Source organism: Mauremys mutica, chromosome 11, assembly GCF_020497125.1.
Source record: "Mauremys mutica isolate MM-2020 ecotype Southern chromosome 11, ASM2049712v1, whole genome shotgun sequence".
Lineage (NCBI taxonomy): Eukaryota > Metazoa > Chordata > Testudines > Geoemydidae > Mauremys > Mauremys mutica.
The window spans coordinates 33,925,645-33,953,241 of record NC_059082.1 but is presented as its reverse complement, the minus strand read 5'-3'; the positions used below and the strand labels follow the sequence as shown (position 1 = coordinate 33,953,241).

Below are 27,597 nucleotides of genomic sequence, written 5' to 3'. Positions count from 1 at the left end.
GTAATAGAAACATGGCCTTCCCTTTAGTTTATTATATTGCTATAGTTTAACAGGTGCTTTGCTCTAATTTCTTAATGCATGGTATAATTAAACATCAATGCCCATTTCCCACCTATTTGAACAGCAACAGCTCAGTCTTCACCTACTGTCAAAATGCAATTTTCTACTGAATTGGAATTTATGAAATTTTATAATTTATATTTAGGAGCAATGCACAGTCAAGTGGAACCTCTAAGTGACTCATGGGCTCGACTAAAACACAGCAGAGATTGGTTGTACAGCTCCTCTTACTCATTTGTTGAATCTGATTTTGATCTTTCAAAATCCCTTGGAGTTCATACTTTGATTGAAAATGTTGTCAGTTTTGTAAGTGGAGATGTAGGAAACTCACCAGGTTTTAAGGAGCCAGAGGAGAGTATGTCCACTAGCCCCCAGGCTTCAATTATTGCAATGGAACAGCAGCAGCTGAGGGCCGAGGTAAGTTATAGTTACATTATTTTTATATTCCTTGTGTACTAAATCCATGTTATCAATCTTTCCTTTAGAATGAATCAATGTGATGGGACTAACTCTTAAACTTCTACTGGAAATTTTTTTGAACCACAAAGCATTTTGTTCATATTTTCTCCCTTCTTTATTACAAACTTTAATTGAAACTGCTGCTTTTTTCAACATTTTTTAAATATATAATAGGGTGAACTTTAAGAGCATTCTTTTCACTTAACATGTTTGAGAGAAGAGAAAGATGTACTTTCTGGAATACATAAAAAATATATAAGAGCTTTTAAAATGCTGTTCTGTGAACTTGAAATATTTCATAGTTGAAGAAAATTATTTCAGGTGTGCTAAATTTATCAATGTTGAAAGTAGACAAGATATTTAAAACTTTCAGTGGAAGCCTGAAAACATTAAATCTTTGACTTTCTTTAAACTATAGCTGTCACTATACTGCTCCTGGAGTTTAAAGTTTCTTAAGCATCATGTTGGACTAGTGGAGTTTAGGTTAGAAACATCTTAGCTGTGACTCAGGGATCAGGAGGCATCAGGGTCAACAGCTCAGAATTTTTTCTTACAAAACCAACACAAAAAAAATCCTACCTCAGGAAATTTAAATGTAAAAAACACAAGAGTTTTATCCCCATGATATATTATGCAAACAAAACTCTTCCATGATTTAATGGCCATGTTACTCACAGTTGACTACCTGCTATTTTATTTATGATTTACAGGTAATCTCATTATCAATTCTTAAGATATTTTAATTAAGTACTTCAATTAACAGTCCTTGTTATATAAAATCTATTAAGTGAAGTAAATCAGTTTTTATTTCCTTTTTTTCTTTAAGCTTCGTTTGGAAGCACTTCATCAGATCCTAGTATTGCTGTCAGGAATGGAGGAGAAAGGTAGTGCCCCATTAATGGGAAGCCGTCAAGGGCCAGCATTTCAGTCTTCCTCACTGCTTACTTCTGTTAGACTACAGTTTCTAGCTGGATGCTTTGGCTTGGGCACTGTTGGACATGCAGGAGCCAAAGGGGAGAGCGTCCGATTGCATCACTATCAGGTATGAAATATACTTACACAGCTTGAAAAAATAGGTTCTTAAGCAAACTTTTTCATTTAATAAAGCTATTTTAATATACAGACACTTGTGATTCAAAAAGTTTTAATTTGAAAATGTTAATGACTCTTATTCTAGTCTGTATCAAAGCCAGTAGGAGAACAAACTAGAATGATGTTCACTTTAGGATATTCACTGTATATTTTATAACTTGAACAATATTTATTTGGAGCCCCAACCTCTTCCCTATGTAGAAACCATTTTTAAGGAGGACGGTGTTTTGTCTCTGATACAGTTTATACCAATGACAAACATTAAGAGCACTCCTGTGAATTTTCTTATCTGATTGTCTCCTGCACCAAATACTAGAGGAAATTCAAACTTGGCCACAATGTTCTGTGGCACGTCTGTATACCTTTCCCCCCTCCATATTCTCTGTCTCCTGTGCTGCAAACAGAAGTGTGGTTCAGCAATGCCACCTTATTCCTTGCAATCCCAGCTTTTAAAATTGATTTTTTTGTTGCAGCAGCAAACAAGATTCCTTCCTTGTGCCCCCATCCCCACATTCTCTGCTGTTCCTTAGGGGGCTACAATTTCCAATACTTTGATCCCTGAATTGGACCATTCACGAGGCTGCTCTGTTTGTTCCCCCTTCTCCAGTCATAGTAGAGCAGGCCAAATAAAGCAAGCCAAAAGGAAAGATGCTCTTCCTGTGAGGAGACCCTCACAGGAACCACAGAAAGGGAGCTCTGCCATGATCACTCCCAGTTCAGTCTTTTGCTGTTCCAGGGGAAGGCGCGCAAAGTTTGGACAGCTTGTGGAGGGCTCTGCGTTCCCCCCCACATCACCTCCCTCCCCATACACACCAGCTGAGACTCTTCTTGACATGTGTCTGCAAGGGTGGGTGAATCTCTAGCTTTTGGGACTCAGAAAACCAGATCATCATCACTGATCAAAGATCTTCAGGGGTAAGCCTAAAATCGATCCCAAATCTCTCAGTCCAATCCATCACTAAAGAGGAAAACTCTAGAGCCATATTTCAGTTTCCTAAGTGGGTAATTAAGTCATTTGGTAAGGAATCTAGAATGATGGCATCACTGCACTCTTCTCCTTCCCAAGAGAAAGATCTGGAATCTCTTAGGAATATCCCTGGACGCTTCCCCTCTAGATTATATTTTGTAGGATGAAGAGTGCTCCGATGCTATTGATCACAGGAGATAAGACAGCATGGATATTGTGGAGCTTCAAACTTCTGCACATCCCCTTACCAAGTGCAAGAGATGCCCAAAACATCAAACCATTCTGGAGGAGGTTTCCTTCCGAATCTCTTCGGGCAATAGAGCTCTCTCCCTCCAGTGAAAGATCAAACAAACCTAACCTTTCACTGAAATACATGTAGCCCAGTTCCTTGAATTCAGGAGAAAATGCTGTTGTCTTCAAATAACAAAAGTGAAATTAATCTGTTTTAAACTGCACCCGTGAGAAAAGCCTATTGAGGAAGGTGTAGTTTCCATATAGTAAAATTAAACAAGACGCTGTGTCATACAATTGGAGTGGTCAGTGAAATTCCGTTTAATACTACTAGACCTTCTTCCTTGCGTATGTATTACAATAATAATAATTTGAACTTACATATAATTCTGTATCTGAGGATGTTAAAAGCACTTTGTAAATATTAATGACTCATTTTTGTAAGATAGAGGAAGTATTACTGCTGTTTTACAGGTGAGGAAACTGAGGCAGAACTCCAGGTCTCTAGAGCCCTAGTTCTGTGTTTTAACCACTAGTCTATGCTTCCTGTTCCAATAGTCGAGAAATTAAAACATGTACAATTATTACGGTACTTATTTGTTTGACTCAGGATGGTATCCGAGCAGCCAAGAGAAATATTCAGATTGAAATCCAAGTGGCTGTGCACAAGATTTACCAGCAATTATCTGTTACGTTGGAGAGAGCTCTGCAAGCAAATAAGCACCACATAGGTAAGTGGAGAACACGTTTGGGGAGGGAAGAGTGAATCATGTGAAGGGGTCACAATGGAACACCAAAAGGACCTGTACACTGTATACAGTGGGATTACAAAAAATGAATAAAAGTTTAAAAACAAAACAAAACCCCACCTTACTGCTCATGCTGAATTTGTTGAAGGGATAACTAGTGGGCTTTCATTCTGGCACATTCCTCAAGGGCTACATTTTTGTTGTTAAAGACCTAGCTATTGTTTCAGAGTTATTTAAGTACTTTGATTCTAAAGAGGTTTTTTTGTTTGTTTGTTTTTTGTTTTAATTTTAGAAGCACAACAGCGCCTCCTATTAGTAACTGTCTTTGCTCTAAGTGTACACTATCAGCCTGTTGATGTCTCCTTGGCCATTTCCACTGGGCTACTAAATGTACTATCACAGTTGTGTGGCACAGACACCATGCTGGGACAACCTCTGCAATTATTGCCCAAAACTGGTATTTCTCAACTCAGCACTGCTTTGAAAGTGGCTAGTACAAGGTTACTTCAAATCCTTGCCATTACCACAGGGTAAGAATTGAAGCCTTCTTTTTCTAGATGATGATCCACCTGTAGCTCTTTCTACATTTTTTGTTTTTTTTAAATCAAAAAAATATTTTTTTCAGAAGAATGTCTATTTGATGGAAGAAGAGTGTTCAGAAGCACACTAGCTTAAAAAAAAAAGAGAGACTTGACAAAAATGTTAAACAAGTATTAATCAAATCAATGTGTACCCTTCCGATAAAATAGCATAACTAGCTGCTATGTAGGGATTTGAGTTTGGATTCAGTGTCCTGTGCCTGCAGGGGCTGCAAGCATGATCATCTTGTATCCTCATTTTTCCCTGCTTGTTCTCGTCATGGGTCCCCTCACTCCAGCTGATGAGGCTTTAGATAGCTCTCTATGGAGGTCATTTGTGCATAATCCTCTCCATTATTATTAGCAAGAGGGAGAGTACGCTTCTTCACGGGGTTTAACAGATTTCCCTGAGTGATGCTAACATTTGCTGCTGGACCAGGGAACAAGGGGCCAGCCTTACTCTTACTGAGTTAATTTAAGTGCATAACTAATAAAAAACAAAAAAAACAAACCAAAAACGGGGGAAAAAATAAGGGTTTCTGATTTTGATCGAGTATTAATATTCAGTATGTATCACTTTTATTTAAATGTTTATGAAGTGTAAACACTCAGCTGCCAAGTGTAAACTCAGTCATTAAGAAGTGCTGTTGTGGGGTTGTGGTGGTGGTGTGATTTTATGTGCTAAAGGGTTGATCCAGCACCTGTTGAAGTAAATGGAAAGGCTCCCACTATGTTTAGTGGTTATGTGATTGAACTGTAATCACCTTAATTTCTTTAAACTGGGGTTCAGATCCTGGTTTGTCATAAATGAAAATGAGTTGGCTGGTTTCATCTAATCCTCATTTGCCACGCCATGAAACATTAAGTAATTTAACGTCACTGGCAGTTTTTGCTAAAAGGAGACTGAGGTCTGGAATATCAGAGTGCTAAAGTTAGTTGTGAGGTGCACTGGCAGAATGTGTAGGAAAGCAATTTGGGAAGTGCCCAACTACACTAGAACTGATTACAGCCCGTGCTACGTTAGTGCCTCATTTTCATGTGCACCGAATGTGTGCATAATGAGAGTTTTATAATGTACATGTCTTAAAATGATTTCTACTTGGAATAGCTCCGAAATGTTTTAATCTTTATATTTTTCACAAAGAACTTATGCTGATAAATTGAGTCCCAAAGTGGTCCAGTCTTTGCTGGATCTGCTGTGCAGTCAGTTGAAGAACCTATTATCACAAGCTGGTGTGATGCTTATGGCTTCCTTCGGAGAAGGTGAAGGTGAGGAAGATGAGGAGGAGGAAGAAGAAAAGAAGATAGATTCAAATGGAGATAATGAGAAGAAAGACTTCAGAGGTGCCACGTTTACACCATTTTTGTTATATTAGAATTAATCTTTTCTTCTTTAAAAAAAAAAAAAAAGCGGGGTGGGGTGGAGGGGAGACAATAAGAGCCTAACTCTCCACTATCTTGCCTTTTATGTGGTCTTTTCCACCTGTGCAGAATAGAATAAAATGCTACTGAATAAGAATTCTCCACTCACACAAGTGTTACACCCACTTAGCGCATATGTAAAGGACTAAACAAGGTGCAAGGCGGTGAAGAATCAGGCCCATTTCCTTCATTTCCATATTTAGGAAGCGAATATTGTTCTCCTCCAGAAAATAAGATTGTTATAGTGGTTGTGTTTTGGACAACTGTAATTTAAGGAGCCAAATTACTCATAATATAGGCAGAATTCTCCTCTGGGTTCCTCTCTAATTATCGCTATTGCATAGTCCACACTTATTCCACATTCAAAATTTTCTATAGCTATCAACTTATTTCATATTCTGCAGAGAGCTGCAGAGTGATTTGATGTGAAAAAACTTAGCCTAACCTTTATATTCAAGGGTCTATAGTTGGTCTTTAAGAAAAAAGCTCCTCTAGTCAGGGGCGGCTCTAGGAATTTCGCCGCCCCAAGCACGGTGGCACGCCGCGGGGGGCGCTCTGGCGGTCGCTGGTCCCGCGGCTCCGGTGGACCTCCCGCAGACGTGCCAGCGGAGGGTCTGCTGGTCCCGTGGCTCCGGTGGAGCATCCGCAGGCACGTCTGCGGGAGGTCCACCGGAGCCGCGGGACCAGCGGACCCTCCGCAGGCACGTCTGCGGGAGGTCCACCGGAGCCGCGGGACCAGCGGACCCTCCGCAGGCATGCCTGCGGGAGGTCCACCGGAGCTGCCTGCCGCCCTCCCGGCGACAGGCAGAACGCCCCCCACGGCATGCCGCCCCAAGCACGCGCTTGGCGTGCTGGGGTCTGGAGCCGGCCCTGCCTCTAGTCATCAAATAATGTCCCTTAAGGAACTCATTTTGTATAATATGATATAAAAATACTTAATTTCTAGGGAAATTGTGTGTTTTAAAAAAAGTTTATGGAATTTAACTTACTTTTAGATGTGTGTTAGGTCATTTGACTACTCACAGGAGTTTTTGTTTTTTAAGTAGTAGTTTTGTACCTTATAGATCCTATAACATGGACTAGTACTGTTGGGTGTGTTTTAACATAGAAAACAATTTTAATGTTTTCATTTTTAAGAGTCACCAACTAGTTAAGATAGTAGTATCAGCTTAGGTAAAAGACAGGAAACAAAGGAGGACTTAGTGTTTTGGATCAAAAATCCATTTAAAAGGAAAAAGCTTCTAAGACAATTGGTTACATTTTATGTATGGCTACATTTATAAATGGATAATAATGGATAATCAATTATTACAGGTTGTTATAGAGGCCAGTAGGTCAATAGATTGCTAATAATCATGTCTTAAAACCACTCATAACACCTTCTACTCAAGTGTCTAACATGCTTAAAACACGTATTAATTATTTATAAATGCGTTGTAAATATACCCTTAATATAAAATATGTCCAAATAATTAAACTGCTACATACAACTTGCAAATACTAAAAGTTTTGTGCCTGATTTTTAAGTAAGGTAGGTGTGCCATTGTTTGCACATACAGAGATCTGATTATGGTCATCTGTATGCCAAATTCTCTGTGCAGTTATGGTAAACGTGCATATAGCTGTATACCTAATTTACTTTTAAAAATAGTCTCTCTCTGTTCCATAAGGCACATGTGGCTGATTTTGAGTACAGTAGAACCTCAGAGTTACGAACACCAGAATTATGAACTGACCATTCAACCACACACCTCATTTGAAACCAGAAGTACACAGGCAGCAGCAGAGACCAAAAAAAAAAAAGGGCAAATACAGTACTGGGTTAAATGTAAACTACTAAAAAAAAATAAAGGGAAAGCAGTGTTTTTCTTCTGCATAGTAAAGTTTTAAAGCTGTTTTTAAGTCAATGTTTAGTTGTAAACTTTTGAAAGAACAGCCATAATGTTTTGTTCAGAGTTGCAAACGTTTCAGTTACGAACAACCTCCAGCTGTCCGTAACTCTGAGGTTCTACTGTAGTTATGATCTGCCAGATGCATGCTGAGGCACATTTTACAGCCTTACAGAATAGCCTGGAAGCTGAAGTTGGTGGCATTCTCACTGTTCTCAAAAACAAAGTAAGCCTGCAACCCCAACTTAGTGTCTGTGAATTTTCTGACATTTTTCATGACCTAAATATTGTATATATGTAGGTTGTTTACTGCAGGTATATCAATCAATTAATTGCTCATAATTTTTAGCAATAACTTTATTTTAATCTTCAGCTGCACTCCGGAAGCAACATGCAGCAGAATTGCACCTGGGAGACTTTTTAGTCTTTCTACGAAGAGTTGTTTCGTCAAAGGCCATTCAGTCAAAAATGGCTTCTCCAAAATGGACAGAGGTGCTTCTTAATATTGCATCTCAAAAGTGTTGTTCAGGTATGATCTATTCAAAATGGATTCGCTCTGTGTCTGTATTTATATGTATGCGTGTGGTGTTTCTAACATATATGTTACACTTATTCAGTGCTCAGCTAAAAAAATTAATTGATTTTTTAGTAAATTTTTATTGTAGTTTTGCTCAGCATGTGTTAGTGGTTGTTAGTAACACACTTTTCCTCTTGAAGGAGTACCCCTAGTGGGCAACCTAAGGACCAGACTCCTTGCACTTCATGTACTAGAAGCTGTGTTGCCTGCTTGTGAATCTGGTGTTGAAGATGATCAGATGGCTCAGGTTTATATATTTTTAAATAAACTTTTTAAGTTGTTGTTTTCTGCAGCAAATCTCATACAATAAAAATTTAAATTAAGCAGTGCTTGTTAGATTTTCAGAATTTTGGCTGCCCAATGCTCACTGTATTTACTTATCTATGAATACTCACTACAGATCTTAAACTAGTTACAAAGTAAACCAAAATAGTTTAAACATATTATTATTTGTTTTCACAAGTTTGGGATTAAAATGATCTGAAGTATGCTCTAATACAACAGGTTGTTGAACGATTGTTCTCACTTCTGTCTGACTGCATGTGGGAGACACCGATAGCTCAGGCTAAATATGCAATTCAAATAAAAGAGAGAGAACAAGAAATGAAGCTGCAGGTAATAGTCCTTTTTACAATTTTCATTAGATACTTCTGAGTTATATAATTATGAGGTGTTTATTTTGTTCCATTTCTGATAGAAGCAGGGAGAATCTGAAGAAGAGGATGAGAATCTTCCTATACAGGAAGTGTCCTTTGATCCTGAGAAAGCTCAGTGCTGCATAGTGGAGAATGGGCAGATTTTAACTCATGGCAGTGGAGGTAAAGGATATGGATTAGCATCCACAGGAGTCACTTCTGGGTGTTATCAGTGGAAGGTATATGGAATAAAATGCATTATTTTTATTCTGTCTTCAATTCTCTTTCTTTGCTTCAGAAAAATACTGTTTTATAAATAAATATTCAAGAACATACTGTACTATAGAAGAAGCAAAACCTAGTGATTAAAGGACTATTCTCTATCCAAAATAAACTGCACAGTGCTGTATTTTGAGTGCTCCTGTTTATGGTGTCACTGGAGCAGATCTCTTAGTTGCTGCGTCAAACCAAGAACTGATGGCTATGAAGTCCTTTGTTTTTTTCATTGTTGATGGTGATTTCCTTTTAAATCCTCAGTCAGTATAAAAGTCATCAATTTTAAACAGCCTTGCAAACAGCCTCCTTCCCCATGGCAAGTAATTTTTTTAGTTCTTTTTGGGTGTGGGGGAGCAGTGGGGAAGGATGCATTTTTCCTTTTTTTTATTTATCAATCAATCAATTATAGTAAAAGGGGGAGTAGATCTTTTACCTGGCCTAGTCAATTTTCATGGTTTTTTTTTTTCAAAACTGTCTCTTATATAAATCCCATTTTTAGGGTAATTAGACCAAATGTTTTGAAATTGTATTTTGGAGTAAGGCTAGAATTTGGGGTTTGGAATGTGGCTCTATCCCCTTTCTCCAGATTTATCTTCTCTGAAAGTCAAGACCTTTGTGGCAGCCACAGCAAAGTTGGATTATCCATTCTTTGCTCTTGCCAAAATCTTGTCTAAAAATCACCTGCTCATAAAAGAAAATGAGTTAAACCAGTCTGGGCCCATCAGTCAATTAACTCTCTCCAACATCCTTACCCCAGTCTCTGGTGTCATTCTTCTATTTGATAATGTGTCAGTGTATAGCATAAATTGTTCTTCCTGCTCTTTATTTCAGAAGAACCTTTTTACTGCCATAGACATCTTAGGCCACAATTACCTCACTCAATATGAACTGACTTTAGCCTTTCATTTCAAAGGTCTGTTTCCAGGATCAAGTTTTCCTAATCAATCTAAAATTCACCCTTGTAGTTTTACCTTTTATGCTTAATTATTACTAACCTTTTGAAGTTGTCCCCTCCACATTGTTCAAAAGACCTAGATTTAATTTGCATTCTGTTAATTGTGTGAATACACAGGATGATGCTAATCAATGGCATCCTGATATACAAAAAACTAAGATAGTGTGTGGAGTGCACCTGGTTTTTGTTTCACTCTTCTGTCAAATTTCTTCAAAAATAGAGGTTGCCAACTCAGAAGACATGCTGTCCCCAAACTGAGTTCCACTGTTGTTAACTGCTCCCCGAAAAACGTTTCTTCCCATGAAGAGCCTATGAATTCTTCTGTTCTTCCTATCTGTTAACCAGCTGTATGCCACCTGCAGACTGTTGAATACTTTATTGAATTTCTCTCATCTTAGTCTAAGATCTATCTCAAGACATTCAGAAGGGACTGATTTTGTACCAAAATACCTGCATAATGCCTTTCTTTATACACATTGGGCCAGATAATAGTAGCTTTGCTCATAATTAGCAGTACCTTAATCTGCAAATAGTCCATTTTGAAATCAATAGGACAACACATACAGTATAAGCAATCAGGTATCGGAATATGGCGCTTTGGCTCTGGGCCCAGTTAGTGGCTGTGCTAACCTGGACCATATGGCCTTTTGGCTAAAATCCAGGTTCTGAATCCTGTCTCTGTACACTCCTCCCAATGAGCATCTTTCAAGTGTCCCTCTGTTTTTAATCTTTATTATCACACATTCTCATGATAATTGTCAGATGTTTGAGATTAACAGTCCTTGTATACAGGCTCTCCAAACTTAGTTTATCACTAGGTTGTCTTCCATATTGTGCCACCTTCTCTTTATCAGTGCCCCACTGATTTTCACTTTGAATAATTTTTCCTCTTCAACAAGACTGACAGATGCCTCCTCTTTCTTAATATTGGATGAGCCATAAAGTCCTATGTAAATAGAACTAGCTTTAAAAAAAAACCTGTTTACTTTTCTCATTAATTTTGAATGGACAAAAAAAAGGCCAAAACATGGTAGCCAAAGATGGTGAGTGTATTGCTCAAGCCCTGCCCTGTCTTACCCAGGTCAGGGTCTATGTCGCAAGAAGCTCTGCCAGCTTCTGGATGAGAAAGGCAATGCTTTACTAAATCAGTTACGAAAATTTATTGTGTAGGCCTCCCCACACACTTTCACTAGATCTTACAGATATATGTAGGCTAATGCAAATGCACTATGTAGCTTCTATTTTCGACAAATAAGGCTGCACTGACATCTGAAGGGAGTACTACACACCAGCCTACGTAGATCTGAATTTCTCCACTCAGAGAACGCATAAATTTTATTATGGGTATATGATATTTCGCAGTTAGACAAGGTCATTCTCTAACAAATCATCCAGAGTAGTTCTGTTACAAACCTAGTTACATATGGAGGGTTTTTTTTTCTATATTCTTTCTCTCTGAGGATAGTATATTGTAGCTTGCACTTTTCTGCGTAAATTGTTCACTTTAAACGTGAGTGAAACTCATTTATTTTGCTGACTAACATCACTTCAACTATATCTTACCTTCTAATTTGTAAAGGTACATATATACTTCTTAAATTGAAAGTACACCGGTATTTGGTGTGTGTCTGGAAAAGTTAACATGAACTTTTGAGACATCTGTTGGTGTCCAAATACTCAATACTAATGGTTGCTAGTAGACCAGGATAAATCACTCATTAGAGACTGACCTTGTCATTGGAAAAATATAATTTTAGAGGGAAGAAAAGTGTGTTCAACCAATGTGTTAAAGGTATTAATTTATGAAAATTTTGCTATCTTACATGTAACATATTTAAAACTCTCCTTAAATTCTTATACTAAGGGTATATTCTCCTCACTGCTTGAATATAATAATTCCTATGCTCAATATTATACTGTTATGTTGAATTATGCCATGGTATTAATTTTTTTTTAAATTCTTCTAGTTCTATATTGTGAAGGAAAATCGAGGCAACGAAGGCACATGCGTGGGCGTGTCTCGCTGGCCAGTACATGACTTTAACCATCGCACTACCTCAGATATGTGGCTGTATAGGGCCTACAGTGGTAACCTGTATCATAATGGGGAACAGACTTTGACTCTGTCCAGTTTTACTCAAGGAGACTTCATCACGTGTGTGTTAGATATGGAAGCTAGAACTATTTCCTTTGGTAAAAATGGAGAGGTATTTACCTGTTTTCTGTGTTTCTTTTTTCTTTAATATTTTTCTGTAGTAACTTTGATTGTAAACATTTGGTAACGTACACATGATTGTAAAACCTCAAAAAAAGTTAGTTTTATTACTTGTAAAGATTATAAAGAGGTAAAAATAATGATTTAAAATTGTCTAATTCTAAAAACCTGTTATTTTAAAAGTTTCTATTCCTCCTCTTATTTTTAACTAGGAGCCAAAACTAGCTTTTGAAGATGTGGATGCAGCAGAATTATACCCTTGTGTAATGTTCTATAGCAGTAACCCAGGGGAAAAGGTAACTGAAATTTATATCTGCATTACAGTAACAGGTCTTATGGGATTATTTTTTGCTTCCTGTCCTACCATATGGAAATGTTGACTGATTTTTAGCTGATTTATGGAGAGAACTCCATTGATTGTTCATTATGCTATATTAATTTTGGGTCACTACTACAGTACCAGAAAAATATATAGTAGACCTTAGTTAAATTCCTACATTTTGCAATCTACTGATAGACCTGTACTGTGTCCTATAAGACTGAATCTTGTACCCAGATGTCTGTCAGTAGAATTGGAACAAATTCCAGTATTAGGAATATTTTGGACTACCTACAGTTCTTTTCTTAGAAACCTTGAATTTACTTAGTTCTTGCATTTCAGTTTTACTGGAGTTTGTTGTAAAGGTGCAGGTGAATTTTCTCTTCAATACCAAGAAAACATGATAGTGCATTTCACAGGGGACAGACACAAAAAGACAAAAATGTTAGAGCTTTCAGTTCGGCAGGAAAGACTATAGAATTAGAATAAGATTTACAAACATAAGTTGAGAGCATAACTTTTTTTTGTTTTGTTTTAACACTAAGGTGAAAATTTGTGATATGCAGATGCGTGGCACACCAAGAGACTTGCTACCTGGTGACCCTATCTGTAGTCCTGTTGCTGCAGTGCTGGCAGAGGCCACTATCCAACTTATCCGCATCCTCCATCGTGCAGACCGTTGGACGCACTGCATCAATAAAAAAATGATGGAACGTCTGCACAAAATCAAAATGTGCCTTAAAGAAGCAGGTCAAAAACTGAAGAAAAGTCGCTCGGTCCAAAGCCGAGATGAGAATGACATGAGAGAGGAGAAAGAGAATAAAGAAGAGGAGAAAAATAAACATAGTAGACATGGTCTTGCTGACCTCTCAGAACTTCAGCTTAAGACTCTCTGTGTAGAGGTGTGGCCTGTGCTTGCAGTAATTGGTGGAGTTGATGCTGGTCTTAGAGTTGGAGGCCGATGTGTACACAAGCAAACTGGACGGCATGCCACTTTACTTGGAGTAGTCAAAGAGGGAAGTACGTCTGCTAAGGTCCAGTGGGATGAAGCAGAGATTACTATCAGGTATAGTGCATTAAGTTATTCTTTGCACCAGTTAGCAATTTTTAGTGCTTAGAAAACTTCGTAAGTAACATACATTTTACATCTGAAACACAAATTTTCAGTCACTAGTAACTTTTAAGTTTAAAGTAGATGCTTGGGCATTCAGCTTGTTAAAGCAACTTTCAAGAATTCTGATTTGAAAAACAACTCAGTTGAACTTTGAATTTAGAGAAATCAAGTATCTGTCTTGTATAGCCAGTATATAATTGTCATTTGGAAAGCTGGAATTCATTGACATGATTTGATAGTTTTTAAACTGAGTTTTGACTCTAAATTTCCTAATTTGAGGACATCCGCATGCTTGTGTTGCTTTTGACGTAAGTGTTGCTTATATTTGAAGTTTATATATAGGCTTATTAATATGTTATCTTTCTGAATTTTTATTACAACTTCTTGGATACAAAGTTTTATTGACTAGCTTGCACTTTTGCATTTTTCATGGAGTCATCTAGCCCCTCCTACATTTATCTTTGGAAATTGGCTGAGTGTTTTCTGCAGAAAATTAGATTTCCCTATATTCATAGTTTTTTGGAGATAGCTTGATTCTCAGTCTTCTAAAGAAATTCATCACCACTGATTTCTTTTGACTCTGGGCATAATTAAATTTAAAAGTTTAATTCTTCTCTGAGATGAATGGTGGCTGTTCACACCTCTTAGAACTGTCGTATTAGCCTGTCTGCAAACTAATGCCATGTGTATACACAAAAGTTGTGCCAGTTTAACTAAATCAATTCCACTTAATTCAATTACCAAATTAAAACAGGTGTAAGCAGATTTGAGTGAGTTCACAGAAGGGGATTGCACCAATTTTAAAATCTATTTAAGCAGGTGTGATACTTGTTTATATATAGACAAGGTCTCCGTAACACAACATTCTAAACAATAACCATTACAATGTTTTCATCTCTAGAACGGTTGGAAACTGAAGCCTGCTTTTTAAAAAAAAAATTTAAGGAAGTCTAAATGCTGAAGAAAATATTGAGGATATAAAAAACTATAGGGAAGATTCTGAATTTGTAAATCTGCTGCATGTGTGGAAAATATATCCCTGCAGGTTTTTTCTATTTGTTCTGTTTATGATGGAGGCAGTGACTCATATGGCAATATTTAATATAAGTGTCTGTCACCAGGGGTAGGAGCTCTTACATACATGGTATGCCTCCGTTGAATGGTCATTTTTAGGATGCAGGAATGGATTTCGATGACCTATTTAAGAAAGAAACTAATAGGCTCATATTCAGTGATGGAATCACTCCCTTCATTTCTAGTGACGCTTTTGCTTCTGGTTATCATTTTTGTGCATTTTGGCAATAAAAAGACAAGCAGTAGAGTGAAATTGATAAAAACTTAAAGCTGCTGCCAATGTAACATTGCAAAAGTTCAGAAGTTTTCATTGTTAAATCTTTGCCTGTGTGTCCTTCATAAACTAAAGATTAAATCTGGCTCAAACCAATTACCAGGTGCTTAAGTGATAATTGTAATAAATTATATTGTAAATATCTTAAAACATTTAAAATAATGCAGCAGAAACTTGTCATTACCTAAGCAATGGATTATATGAAGTTTTTGGAAATTAACATTCCTTGTTGAAAATGTGTGCATGTCTCACTGACTTTGAGTTGAGTATCATATCTCCCCATTTTCTGATCATAACCTCGTTTCTTTCCCTTGTTTACATTTAATTTTTAGACTGTCAGTTCATTTAAATTATTTTATTAAATATATTTTACGTCTTATTTTGCCTACATTATTTCCTGTACTTTCCTCTTGTCTATCCCTCACTTGCTTCTTCCTGTGTCATTCTGATCTTTATTAAAGCTTCCCAACTTTTTGGTCGCCTAGTGATACTCCATTGTATAATCTGGAGCCCTGTGAACCACTGCCTTTTGATGTTGCAAGATTCCGTGGACTGACAGCTACTGTGTTGCTGGACCTTACCTATCTGACTGGTATTCATGAAGACATGGGGAAACAAAGTGCCAAGAGACATGAGAAAAAACACAGACATGAGACTGAAGATAAAGGGGACATTGAACAGAAAACGGAGGGTGACACTGGATCAGATATGCGATCACTGCTGAGTGCTGATGATATCAGAGGACCTATCACCACATGTTCCAAGTCAGAAAATGAAATAGCTTCCTTCTCTTTAGAATCAACACCACTAGGTATGGAGTCCCAGCATCAACCCATAGAAGGAAAAAGAAAGAATCATGAACACTTACCAAGAAATCACGATGTAGTACAGTCAGAAATCAGAGCAGTACAGTTATCCTATCTTTACCTGGGTGCTATGAAATCGCTGAGTGCTCTTCTTAGTTGTAGTAAATATGCTGAGTTACTACTGATACCAAAAGTCCTTGCAGAAAATGGTCACAATTCTGATTGTGCTAGTTCTCCAGTTGTTCATGAAGATGTTGAAATGCGTGCTGCATTGCAATTCCTGATGCGTCACATGGTGAAAAGGGCAGTCATGCGTTCACCAATAAAAAGAGCTCTAGGACTAGCAGATTTGGAACGAGCACAAGCCATGATCTACAAGTTAGTGGTTCATGGGCTGTTGGAGGACCAGTTTGGTGGCAAAATTAAACAAGGTACCTTTTTAAAGTTATGATAATGTATAGATTTGTTAAGTTAATTAGAGTTAATTTAAAATTACCTAGAATATGGACATAGATAACATAGGCTTATATTTCTGCAGTGATTAACACTTGTGATAATCTCAACCAACAAAATTAAGGAAGGTAGCAAATCCTATAAATTCTGTAGAATTTATGGACATTGGTTATTCGCCCCCCCGCCATTTGTTTAGCTTATTAAAATAGAGATTGATATTTAGGGTGCACTTTCAGAGCTATATGCAGGAGGAATGCACCTCACTGTAGTCAGAAAAAAATAGATTTATATTTTGTGTTTATACCCAACTTTGAAAGATAGATTCTCTCTTTCTGTATTATATTGTGACACAGGTTTACCTAATTTTAGCAGGCTGACCATGGTTGTGGTCAGTGTAGATGAAGAATAAATGTGTTGAACATAGTCCACCAATCATGTTTAAATCCTCAATGAGCAGAGTTTTTTTGGAATTAGCTGATGTGCTGTTGACTTTGAAGAGACAAGGAGTTAATACAAATAGTGTTGCTCTTAGTCTTAGAATCTCTGTATGCATGTAGAATGACGTTGTCGGAACTTCAGGGAAGCTACTTGTCACACTGTCCCAGTCATAGCCAATTAAATAGCAGAATTTGAACCTCTTTATTTTTGTTTTATTTAAAAATGAACAAATAAATTAAAAATGGCAAAGAACCAACTGGCTCAGATGTAGAAACGTCTTAAATATTCTAGATTCTTTTGCTGCGGGAAGCTATATGGTTTATTTTACATAGTCATTTTTGTAAATAATTATGTTTTCACACCAGAGATTACATGTCTTAATCTCTTAAACTTGATCTCTCAGACAAAAGGGAAAGTTAAAATCTAACTGCTGTAGTTTAGCATCTATAATAAGATCTAATGAAGAAAGGAGCTTTTGTTCTCTCTAACCATCTTTAAAAAAAAAATTGTTTATCAACTACTTTTCATCATTATGAGAATAACATGAGTTGACCAACCTATTTTCCTTAGTCAGCAAGATATTGGGCAGAAATATTTTTGTAAACTGTCTGTGCATGTGGATGAGTGAATATTTATAAACACTACTACACAAAACTTAAGGCTAGGGAGAGCCACTCATTCATTCTGTAGCATTATCTAAATGTTCCTATAACATCCTTTTTGCGTTGCAGAAGTAGACCAGCAAGCAGAAGAAAGTGAACAAGCTCAGCAGGCCCAAACACCAGTTACTACCAGTCCTTCTGCTTCTAGTACTACATCTTTCATGAGCAGCTCTCTGGAGGATACTACCACTGCTACTACCCCAGTAACAGATACTGAAACAGTGCCAGCTTCAGAATCACCTGGCGTTATGCCTCTTAGTCTTCTTAGGTAGAGTGCTTGACTTTTATTAATAATAATAATAAAGTACATTTGACTGTTTTTTCTGTCCTAGCTCAAGTGGGTCATATTGATATACTACTTTTTCAAATTTCTGATACTTTTATTCTGCATTATGAATTGCTTCTACCGAGATAGACTATATGTCTCTCACCATATCTCAGAAGCCACTGGACTTTTAGTAATAGTAAAGCTGCTAAGGGGCACTTGTACACTTAGGATCTTAATGTTCCAGAACTGGAAGCTATTAAAAATACTTTCCCTATATCCTTCCTCATACCCTTCCTCATGTCCTGGTTTTTGTTTATTGGATTCTTTTTTAAAAGGCTGCCAACACTTAACATTTTAATTAATTATTGTTGATTCTGGATCTAGATCAGGCTTTGGTTCAAGAGAGTTGTCCTTCAGACCATGTGTATTGAAACTCTCCTCAGTTGTCATAGTGTGATACTGCTAGTTAATCTCCTACAGTGTAGATCTGCTATTCATGATGAAAAAGGAACGCTTCTTTGCATTCAGTGGAATTCAATTTTGAGTTATTGCTTCTGCAGATCCATACCGATCTTCCCTCTTCTTAGGACTCTTTAGGGGATGTTTTGAGCCAGATAGGAACTGAGGACTAGTACAGTAGGAGACCTCGCATTCTGAAACATTTAGATCCTAAAGGACAAATCCTCTGGCCAGCATAGCTGGGCTGGACACTGAGCAGATGTTCTGGGAGGTTGGAAGGAAGAGTTCTTCTGATGGTGGATATCCTAGTCCAGCCCATACCCTGCCACTACCCACTCCTGTGTGCTGTTGTGCAGAGGCACACTGCAGAATTGAGCTACCCTGTGACAGCATATGGATTATGTTGTCCCTGCAGGGCCTTCACACCAGAATAATGCCCCCTAAATTATATGAAACTGCACTGGGTTCTGCTGTCAAGGTAGCATGGGCATTTATCTTTAAGTGCCCACCCTCTCTCTAACTAGGTTAGTACTAGCTGATGGTAGGCCTGGTGCAAGACTCCACAGTGTGACGGCGTAGTGTAGTCTAAATACATTTTTCCTTTTTTGAAAGGCAAATGTTCTCAAGTTACCCAACCACTACAGTACTTCCAACGCGACGTGCACAAACGCCTCCAATATCCTCCTTACCAACATCTCCTTCTGATGAAGTGGGAAGGAGGCAAAGTCTGACCTCTCCTGATTCCCAGTCCGCAAGACCTGCCAATCGTACAGGTATACTTGTAAGCAACAAATAACATAGGAAACATAGGAGTTTCATAAATTTAAGTATGTTCAGAGTAGGCTTATAAGGCATCATTAACTAATTTGAAGTCTACATTTTGATAAAATTAAGTATGCATGTCATAACTAAAATCTTATGGTAGAGAGCGTAATACTAAAAGCCAGCAACTGACTGCTAGGAAAAAAAAGTTAAAATTTGTGCTTATAAGTAGTTGAATAGAGTGCATACTGATAGCCAGGTTCAAGAATGAACAGGTGGTGGTATTAACTATGATAAATAACTCTAGAATATTATTTTAGGTTTTTTTTGGTCTTTGCTCACAGAGTTGCTTAACAGAACAAACTTTGAGTGATCCATCACAAGCTAGAATGTATCACTTATAACTCTAGAATGTATCACTTATAACTCTAGAATGTATTGATTTGTTTCCTAATATCCATCATTACTATATATTTCTGAAATATAGTCTCTCCTGCCTGTGAGTTACAGGGGCAAGCTTCTATTCTGAGTAATATATGAAAAGTTGAAACTGAGTAGAGTAATTAAATAGCACCATTTTTTCTGACTATTTCCCCCTTATCTGAGGAATGATGATATCCAGTTGGAAGCACCATTATTAGAATTTGTACATTGCATCAGTAAATCCCTACTCCTGCTGATGTCAGAGTTAACATTGACATCACTCAGTAAAATGTTCACCTTATAATATAATAGTAGTAATAATATTATAATAAGAAAAAGTCAGCTCATATGTTAGTCACTCAAACATGAAAACTAAATGAACTTCTCTAGATTTGATGTTCAGTGTTGAGGGGGAGAGACTTTTTTCATATTCCAGAATGATGCAGGATAGAGGTATACAACTTACGTTTTCCTCCTTTATAACATCTTTATTAATCTGTAGTTCTGGTTGTCTCTTTTCTGCAGTGCTCTTTTTGGCAACTCAGACTGTTGCTTAGCAACTTGTCTGCTCAGCCACTAGACTGCCTCATCTTTTTTTCTCTCCAGATGCTTTGCCTCCAACATCAGGATTAGGTGGCAGCAAGTTCTCTTGCTACTTTAGTGCTTTCACACATTAATCCTCACCTTCATGGCAAGTAACGAGTAAATCTTGTTTTCTTTTCTTCTAAGCTGTGGAGCAGCAGTTCTTGGAGAGATGTTGGCCTTTTCAAGCATATAATAATCCTTCTCAGTTGGTGATTATTTTTCCTTTGAAACTCTGTTGCAGGAAAATAGAACACACCCTTGAAAGGGACTTTGAAGTATCCTCAGCAGCTATGCAAGTGTGTCTAGCCGCTACTTATGTCAAAATATCTTGGTGTGATCTCTTCAAGGTTGTTGATCCTCTGAACCAAGTCCAACTAAGCTGAACTTAGTCAACCCAATCTAAGAGTAGCTTGGTAGGGTTTCAACTGGATGTAAATAAATTAATTCAAAATGTTAAAATTGCATTGACCTTAATTGATCAAGTCAATGTTTATATAGTCTTGGAAATTGTCATCTGGCCAATTAAAGGAAGAGGAACTCTCTCTGGTTTTATTATGGAAAGGAGATGATCCAGAGCTGCAAATTAGTAAAGATGTTAGAAGGAAAGTTCTCAGGGAACAAATTTTCTTTAATTCTTAATCCTCAACTAATAATGGAATAAATGATTAAAGAAGCCTAATAAAATGCAAAAGACCAAAGAAAGGCAAAAGCATATTGATAACTTATGCAAACATCAGTTAACTTTTTTCTTTCTTTCTCTTAGCTTTGTCAGATCCAAGTAGTCGGCTCTCAACTTCTCCTCCTCCACCTGCCATTGCTGTTCCATTGTTAGAAATGGGATTCTCTCTCAGGCAAATTGCAAAAGCTATGGAAGCCACAGGTGATCTGTTTGTTGAATAATACCTGTTACACTTAAAAACACAGTTTAATATGAAACAGGTTTTTTTAATGGAACACTATGTGCTATAAGCTTTGAACTAAAAAATGCCATGACCAATTATGGAAAGAGTAAATGGATTTTTTCATCAACAGTGATATAAAATTATAAGGTAAGATTTTCTTGCCTTTCAGGCGCAAGAGGAGAAGCGGATGCTCAGAATATCACAGTGCTGGCCATGTGGATGATAGAGCATCCTGGGAATGAAGAAGATGAAGAGCCCCAGTCAGAAGGAACTGCAGATTCACATCATGGGACAATAGTTTCTGGAAGCAGTGGAAAATCTAGTGAACAATGTTATTTACAATCACCAGGAGATATCCCTTCAGCTGATGCCACTGAAATGGAGGAAGGTTTCAGTGAAAGGTAAAATGTTGTTCTTTTCTGATTGTATGAACCCTGCTGATGATATTTCAGCAGTTTGGTAGTTGCCAGAAGAAGACTCCAAAATACCACTTTGAATTAATTTTGTACAATGGTATATGCGTAGAAGTGGAGTTGTCAGTAAATTAGTTTTTGTTTGTTTATTTACAGTATTGTGTTTATTAAGAAAAAAGTAAACTGAATATATCCCCCTCCAAGATAATTAAACCATATGATATTAATGGTCTGACTACAATGAGAAGAGAAATTTCATTGGATATTTAGTTTATTCATTTTTTAAAACGTAGTGCTCATGCATGTTTTCTCACTAAACTTTATAATGCGACTGCATTCCTTAATTTCACTTCCTTTTTAAGTTTTTTAAGTTATGGCCCACTCCTGAGGAGAGGGATAATGTTAATACCTGTCAGACAAAAGCACTTTCAGTTGTGCTGGTTATGCTAAATTAGGTGGTGACTTTACGATGAAGAGATACATCAATCAGGAACTAAACTAAAGTCAACAATCTTAATCACATTCTTGACCCCGGCAGATTTAAACTCTGTTCTCTAGAAAGGAAAGAATAGTATTTTATTTTATATTGATATTTATCTCATAAGAACGATTCTGTCCTTTAAAGAGTAGATATTGCAAATTGTGAGGGGAAAAACATTTTATATAGAAACAATTGTGCCTGTGTCATAAATCTTAGGCCTATTTATAAGTCCATTCAAATTTTTATTAGTAGGAAGTATTATTTGTGTGAAAAACGTGTCACTTTGTCTTCCGAGTTTATCTTGTTTTGTTCCTTAATCCTGATTCGCTATTTGGCCCTGGGTGTCACAATTACTGGCTCTAGAGATAATTATAATGTCACAGAGACTTAACTTCAGGTGAAGAATAAATATTAGGAGTCACATATTTAAAGATTACTTTTCCATACAAATATCCTTATGTTTATCAAAAAGGGAGAGTGATTGAGGAGATAAACAGATGTTGATATTTCTGTTGTTTCCCAGTTTATGCTATAGTAGTGTGCAGAATGTAAAATGAATACTTTTCTGAGGCTCCTGCAATGTCTAGGCCCCGCAGAGTAAGTCAAGGATGACACGTCAGCCTTCTTGTGTTCTTTTGCAGATGTAACACATGCATGCAACTCCTTCTCACTATTAATGGGCGTTATAGTATAAATATGCATAGACACAAGATGATAAATTTCTGAAGTTCCTTTTTTGGAGGGAGAAAATTGAATTTACTACCATCAGTGTTTTCACTTTTTTTTTTTGTACGATCCATGCAAAATGTTTTTTGGCTTACCTGTTGAATATTCAAACTATTCTCCCAGTCCTGAAAATATGGATCATGCAGAGAATGCAGCTTCTGGAAGTGGACCCCCTTCAAGAGGTCGGTCAGCAGTAACAAGGAGACACAAATTTGATTTAGCTGCCCGGACATTGCTAGCACGTGCTGGTAAGTGCACTAAAATGGTTCAAACATCTTTGTTCATTTGGTAAATTTGGGAGAAGAAGGTATTTAGCATCTAATATGGAACTTTACAAATATAAATCCTGCTTGTACATATTTCAGTATATATTTAGCTTAATTTCTTTTATACAGGAGTGAATAAAAATATATTAATTTTACTACTAGTATTTTTTAAAAGCTTTTGAATGGGCTATCTTTTTAATTACATGCAAAGTAAAGAATGTTTTCTCTTTGATTTGAGCGGGATTATACCGCTCTGTACAGGCTCACAGAAATCAGAGTCGGAGAGAGGGAATATCTTTGCAGCAAGATCCAGGAGCCTTATATGACTTCAACTTGGATGAAGAGTTAGAAATTGACCTTGATGATGAAGCAATGGAAGCAATGTTTGGACAGGATCTGGCCAGTGATAATGATATTCTGGGAATGTGGATCCCAGAGGTATTGGATTGGCCTACTTGGGTGTGTGTGACTGCAGCTGGGGCTGCTTTTACTTACATACTGCTTTTTGCAAAATCATATTTTACAAATAAAATAACACATTGCATTAATAGCTTTCTGCTTGGACATAATGAGTTTCTAAACCATAATAGTGCTTAAAGCTTCTTTGATGTTTGTAGCATCACTTTCATGAGAAGAGAGCTGTACATAACTAATTTATTCTGTTGATTCTTGCTGTGTTCATCTGCACATACTTCATTAGTTTCTTCTCTAAGAAAAGAAATAAGTCGTACATTAGCTAATTTATTTTGATCATGACATCCAGTTTTAGAAAACAAACGCCTGTACTAGATTGCTAAATTTATGTGGGATAAAGCAGTAGAAGGATAAAACAATTGTTAACCATTCTTCAGTTAGAACAAACAAAGCAAACAAATGAAACTGACACTGGAATAAAGTTCCTGTTCATCATTCAGTTGTATCTTCGTTATAGCAGTGAAAGTTTGTTTTCTGTATTTAAAGGGAACCATTAGTCCAGATTAGCTTTTTTCCCCTTCATTGTAGTCATATAAAGAGGATTGAGAGGCTTTGTTGTTTTTGTGACAGTATCCTATAATAATACTACTACCTCTAAGGCCTGGTCTACACTACGCGTTTATACCGAATTTAGCAGCGTTAAACCGATTTAACCCTGCACCCATCCACACAACGAAGCCCTTTATATCGATATAAAGGGCTCTTAAAACCGATTTCTGTACTCCTCCCCGACGAGGGGAGTAGCGCTGAAATCGGTATTGCCATGTCGGATTAGGGTTAATGTGGCCACAATTCGACGGTATTGGCCTCCGGACGGTATCCCACAGTGCACCATTGTGACCGCTCTGGAAAACAATCTGAACTCGGATGCACTGGCCAAGTAGACAGGAAAAGTCCCGCGAACTTTTGAATTTCATTTCCTGCTTGCCCAGCGTGGAGCACTGATCAGCACGGGTGGCGATGGAGTCCCAAATCCAAAAAGAGCTCCAGCATGGACCATACGGGAGATACTGGATCTGATCGCTGTATGGGGAGACAAATCTGTTCTCTCAGAGCTCCGTTCCAGAAGACAAAATGCCAAAGCATTTGAAAAAATCTCCAGGCTATGATAAACAGAGGCCACAGCAGGGACTCAATACAGTGCTGTGTGACAAGTGTAACGGAGGGAGGGAGGGGAGACTGAGGACTCGAGCTATCCCACAGTTCCTGCAGTCTCCGAAAAGCATTTGCATTCTTGGCTGAGCTCCCAATGCCTGAAGGGTCAAAAACATTGTCGCCAGTGGTTCAGAGAATATGTCGTCAATTTACTCCCCCTCCCCCCCTCAAAGAAAAGGGAAAAAAATCGTTTCTTGCCTCTTTTCAATGTCACCATATGTCTACTGGATGCTGCTGGTAGACGGGGTGCTGCAGCGCTAAACAGCAGCATCCTCTCCCTTCCCCTCCCTGGTGGCAGACGGTACGGTACAAAATGACTGATAGCCGTCCTCGTCATCATCCTGTGAGTGCTCCTGGCTGGCCTCGGTGAGGTCGGCCAGGGGCGCCTGGGCAAAAATGGGAATGACTCCCGGTCATTCCCTTCTTTAAGCTTTGTGTCCTGGAGATTCAGTCCTGGCAGATGGTGCAATAGGGCTGGTAACCGTCTTCATGATAGCAGCTGGAGGCTGAGCTCCTCTTCCCCCCTCCCCCTTTCATGTCTAATGGAGATTCTGGACTATCATAGCAGCGGGAGGCTGTGCTCCTCTCCCCCCACACCCTTTAATGAGTAATGGAGATGTCCTGCCTGGAATATCATAGCAGCTGGAGGCTGCCTCCCGCTCATTTTATCTCACTAAAAAGTCAGTGTTTCTTATTCCTGCATTCTTTATTACTTCATCACACAAATGGGGGGATAACTGCCACGGTAGCCCAGGAGGGGTGTGGGAGGAGGGAAGCAATGGGTGGGGTGGTTGCAGGGGCACCCCCTAGAATGGCATGCAGCTCATCATTTCTGCAGGATATCTGGGGCTCCGACCCGGAGTGGCTGTGCTCTCTGGTTCTCTAGTAGACTTGCCTCATATTCTAGGCAGGACTGACTCTATTTTTAGACAAAACATAAAGAAGAGAATGACCTGGGAAGTCATTCCCATTTTTGTCCATGCGCCCCTGGCCGACCTCAGCGAGGCCAGCTAGGAGCACCCATGACAGCAGCAGCAGCAGACGGTACAATATGACTGGTAATATGACCGTCATCACCAATTTCCAAAGCAGCAGATGGTGCAATAGGGCTGGTAACTGTCTCTGCTACCTTGCAAAGGCAAATGAATGCTGCTGTGTAGCACTGCAGTACCGCGTCTGTCAGCAGCATCCAGTACACATACGGTGACAGTGAAAAAAGGCTAAACAGGCTACATGGTTGCTATGCTATGGCGTCTGCCAGGGCAATCCAGAGAAAAAGGGCGCAAAATGATTGTCTGCCGTTGCTTTCACGGAGGAAGAATTGAGTGACGACATTTACCCAGAATCACCCGTGACACTGTTTTTGCTACATCATGCATTGTGATCTCAACCCAAAATTCCAATGGGCGGGGGAGACTGCGGGAACTATGGGATAGCTACCCACAATGCAACGCTCTGGAAATCAACGCTAGCCTCGGTACATGGACGCACACCGCCGAATTAATGTGCTTAGTGTGGCCGCGTGCACTCGACTTTATACAATCTGTTTTAAAAAACGGTTTATGTAAAATCGGAATAATCCCGTAGTGTAGACATACCCTCAGTTTTGCAAAAGTTGATATAGTTGGCTCTGTTCTCCTATCATCTGTGTAACTCCATTGATTTCAGTGGAGTTAGTCCTGATTTACAACAGTGTAATTTACAGGTGCATTAGACTTGCTATCTTAGTGTGACTGTGTTCAGTGTTGCTATGCATGTTACAGTAGGTTCTGTTAAAACATTAGTATTACTAGCTCACATACAGTATTTACCTTTATTGTGGTATTTTCAGTGTTCCCTATAATTAGAATGGGATTGATAAATTTAATAACTGCAGCTTCCTTAGACGTTGTGTATGCAGCTTTATTGGCTGATTTCACAAATTAGTACGCTCAGTCGAAACTTGTGGGGGTTTTTGTAATGCACAGTTACCTGATTTGTACAGTCAGATGATATGAACATGTTTTCATGTGCAGTTTTAAAGGCAGAATTTGAAAATTTGGCCATGTGTATTTAAGTTCCTAGTAAGTCTGTTTAAATTGAGATTCTTGACAGTACTACCAGGTTTTGGTAGAATTGCCATCTTCAATCAGTGAGTTCCAAATTCAGACACTTTGGTGTACGGTGTACGTAGACTTGAGCAGTAATCAGTGTCACTCACTGAATGTAGTAGCCAACAGTCTGAAAAATTATTACATTTTTTCCCTGTTGTGTATCCAGACTCTGCCAATGAATGAATAAATGAATAACTCATACAGTCTTTGGTGGGCTGAAGCAGAATGATTCTTGAGGACTAGATTGTAAGGAATTTAGAGGCAGAAGTTCTGATAATGTGACATATTGGGACAGATTTCCCCCCCCCCGTCCCTTTTTTTTTTTTTAAATCATCCTTTCTATACTTTGTGAAAGCATAAATTGAAAGATCTACTACTTATACTTGTTTTGAAGAACAAGTTATTACACATGAGAAGGTCGGGCTAGCTAAACTGGGCTTGATCAAGGTGAGAGAGTGCACAAGTATAAGATTTTTTAATGGAAATGTACTACAATCAAAAAGGGAAGGACACCTGCCACCTTCCCCCACCCACAATAATTTAGCCACCTCTGGTCTGCTTCTAAGTAAAATCTACAGCACAAATACTGTCATGCATGCTTAACAGACATAAATAGAAAAACCCACTTAAAAATAGAAATACTCATTTCTAATATGAGCATAATTATTCTATATCTAGTAATTTCATATGAAAATTATATTATACAGCATGTTTGTGAGTCTGAAGACAGAGAAGAAGTGGTAGTTTGTGAATTGTGTGAATCCAGTGTTGTCAGCTTCAATCAACACATGAAAAGAAATCACCCTGGTTGTGGCCGTAGTGCAAATCGACAAGGCTATCGTAGCAATGGTTCCTATGTGGATGGATGGTTTGGTGGTGAATGTGGAAGTGGAAATCCATACTACCTATTGTGTGGCAGCTGCAGAGAGAAATATTTGGCCTTGAAAAGTAAATCCAAGACATCAACATCAGAAAGGTACAAAAGAAAATTGTTGTGGGAGATTTCGTAAGGTTTGGGAAATGTCATTAAGAGGGAAAATTGCAAACATTGATGGACGTTTTCATCTTAAGAAGAGTTTGGTTTGCTGGCTTTACAGTTTGTACCAGTATTGTTGGTGGTAACTGAGATTAAAAATCTTTCTAAAATCACACCTTTTGTGGAAAGGGAAAATTAAATCCTTTCATCTTCTAATAATTTTCCAAAATACATGTAATAAACAAGTCTTGGAGCCTAGATTCAAGCCCTGTTAAATCCATTTTACTAAGAAACAAGTAAGTAGTTTGATTGGCCTAGCAGCTTTAAAAATGAAGCTATTACAGTATTTTTTAGGAGTACTAGCACTGG

The 27,597-nt window shown here is 38.1% G+C and overlaps 1 protein-coding gene across 1 annotated transcript in view; it reads left to right on the top strand.

Moving 5' to 3' along the window:
* The window catches only part of HERC1 (HECT and RLD domain containing E3 ubiquitin protein ligase family member 1), a 217,162-nt gene that overhangs the window by 127,815 nt on the left and 61,750 nt on the right, over positions 1-27,597 (top strand). Inside the window, exons 26-45 of the mRNA XM_044979291.1 lie at positions 206-477; positions 1,346-1,561; positions 3,420-3,540; positions 3,851-4,088; positions 5,281-5,480; positions 7,821-7,976; positions 8,165-8,271; positions 8,529-8,639; positions 8,722-8,898; positions 11,858-12,097; positions 12,318-12,401; positions 12,970-13,490; positions 15,348-16,123; positions 17,315-17,513; positions 18,585-18,745; positions 20,506-20,622; positions 20,814-21,045; positions 22,388-22,512; positions 22,769-22,968; positions 26,960-27,228. Of these exons, the coding sequence (XP_044835226.1) occupies positions 206-477; positions 1,346-1,561; positions 3,420-3,540; positions 3,851-4,088; positions 5,281-5,480; positions 7,821-7,976; positions 8,165-8,271; positions 8,529-8,639; positions 8,722-8,898; positions 11,858-12,097; positions 12,318-12,401; positions 12,970-13,490; positions 15,348-16,123; positions 17,315-17,513; positions 18,585-18,745; positions 20,506-20,622; positions 20,814-21,045; positions 22,388-22,512; positions 22,769-22,968; positions 26,960-27,228 (4,522 nt within the window). The remainder of the gene's footprint in view (positions 1-205; positions 478-1,345; positions 1,562-3,419; positions 3,541-3,850; positions 4,089-5,280; positions 5,481-7,820; positions 7,977-8,164; positions 8,272-8,528; positions 8,640-8,721; positions 8,899-11,857; positions 12,098-12,317; positions 12,402-12,969; positions 13,491-15,347; positions 16,124-17,314; positions 17,514-18,584; positions 18,746-20,505; positions 20,623-20,813; positions 21,046-22,387; positions 22,513-22,768; positions 22,969-26,959; positions 27,229-27,597) is intronic.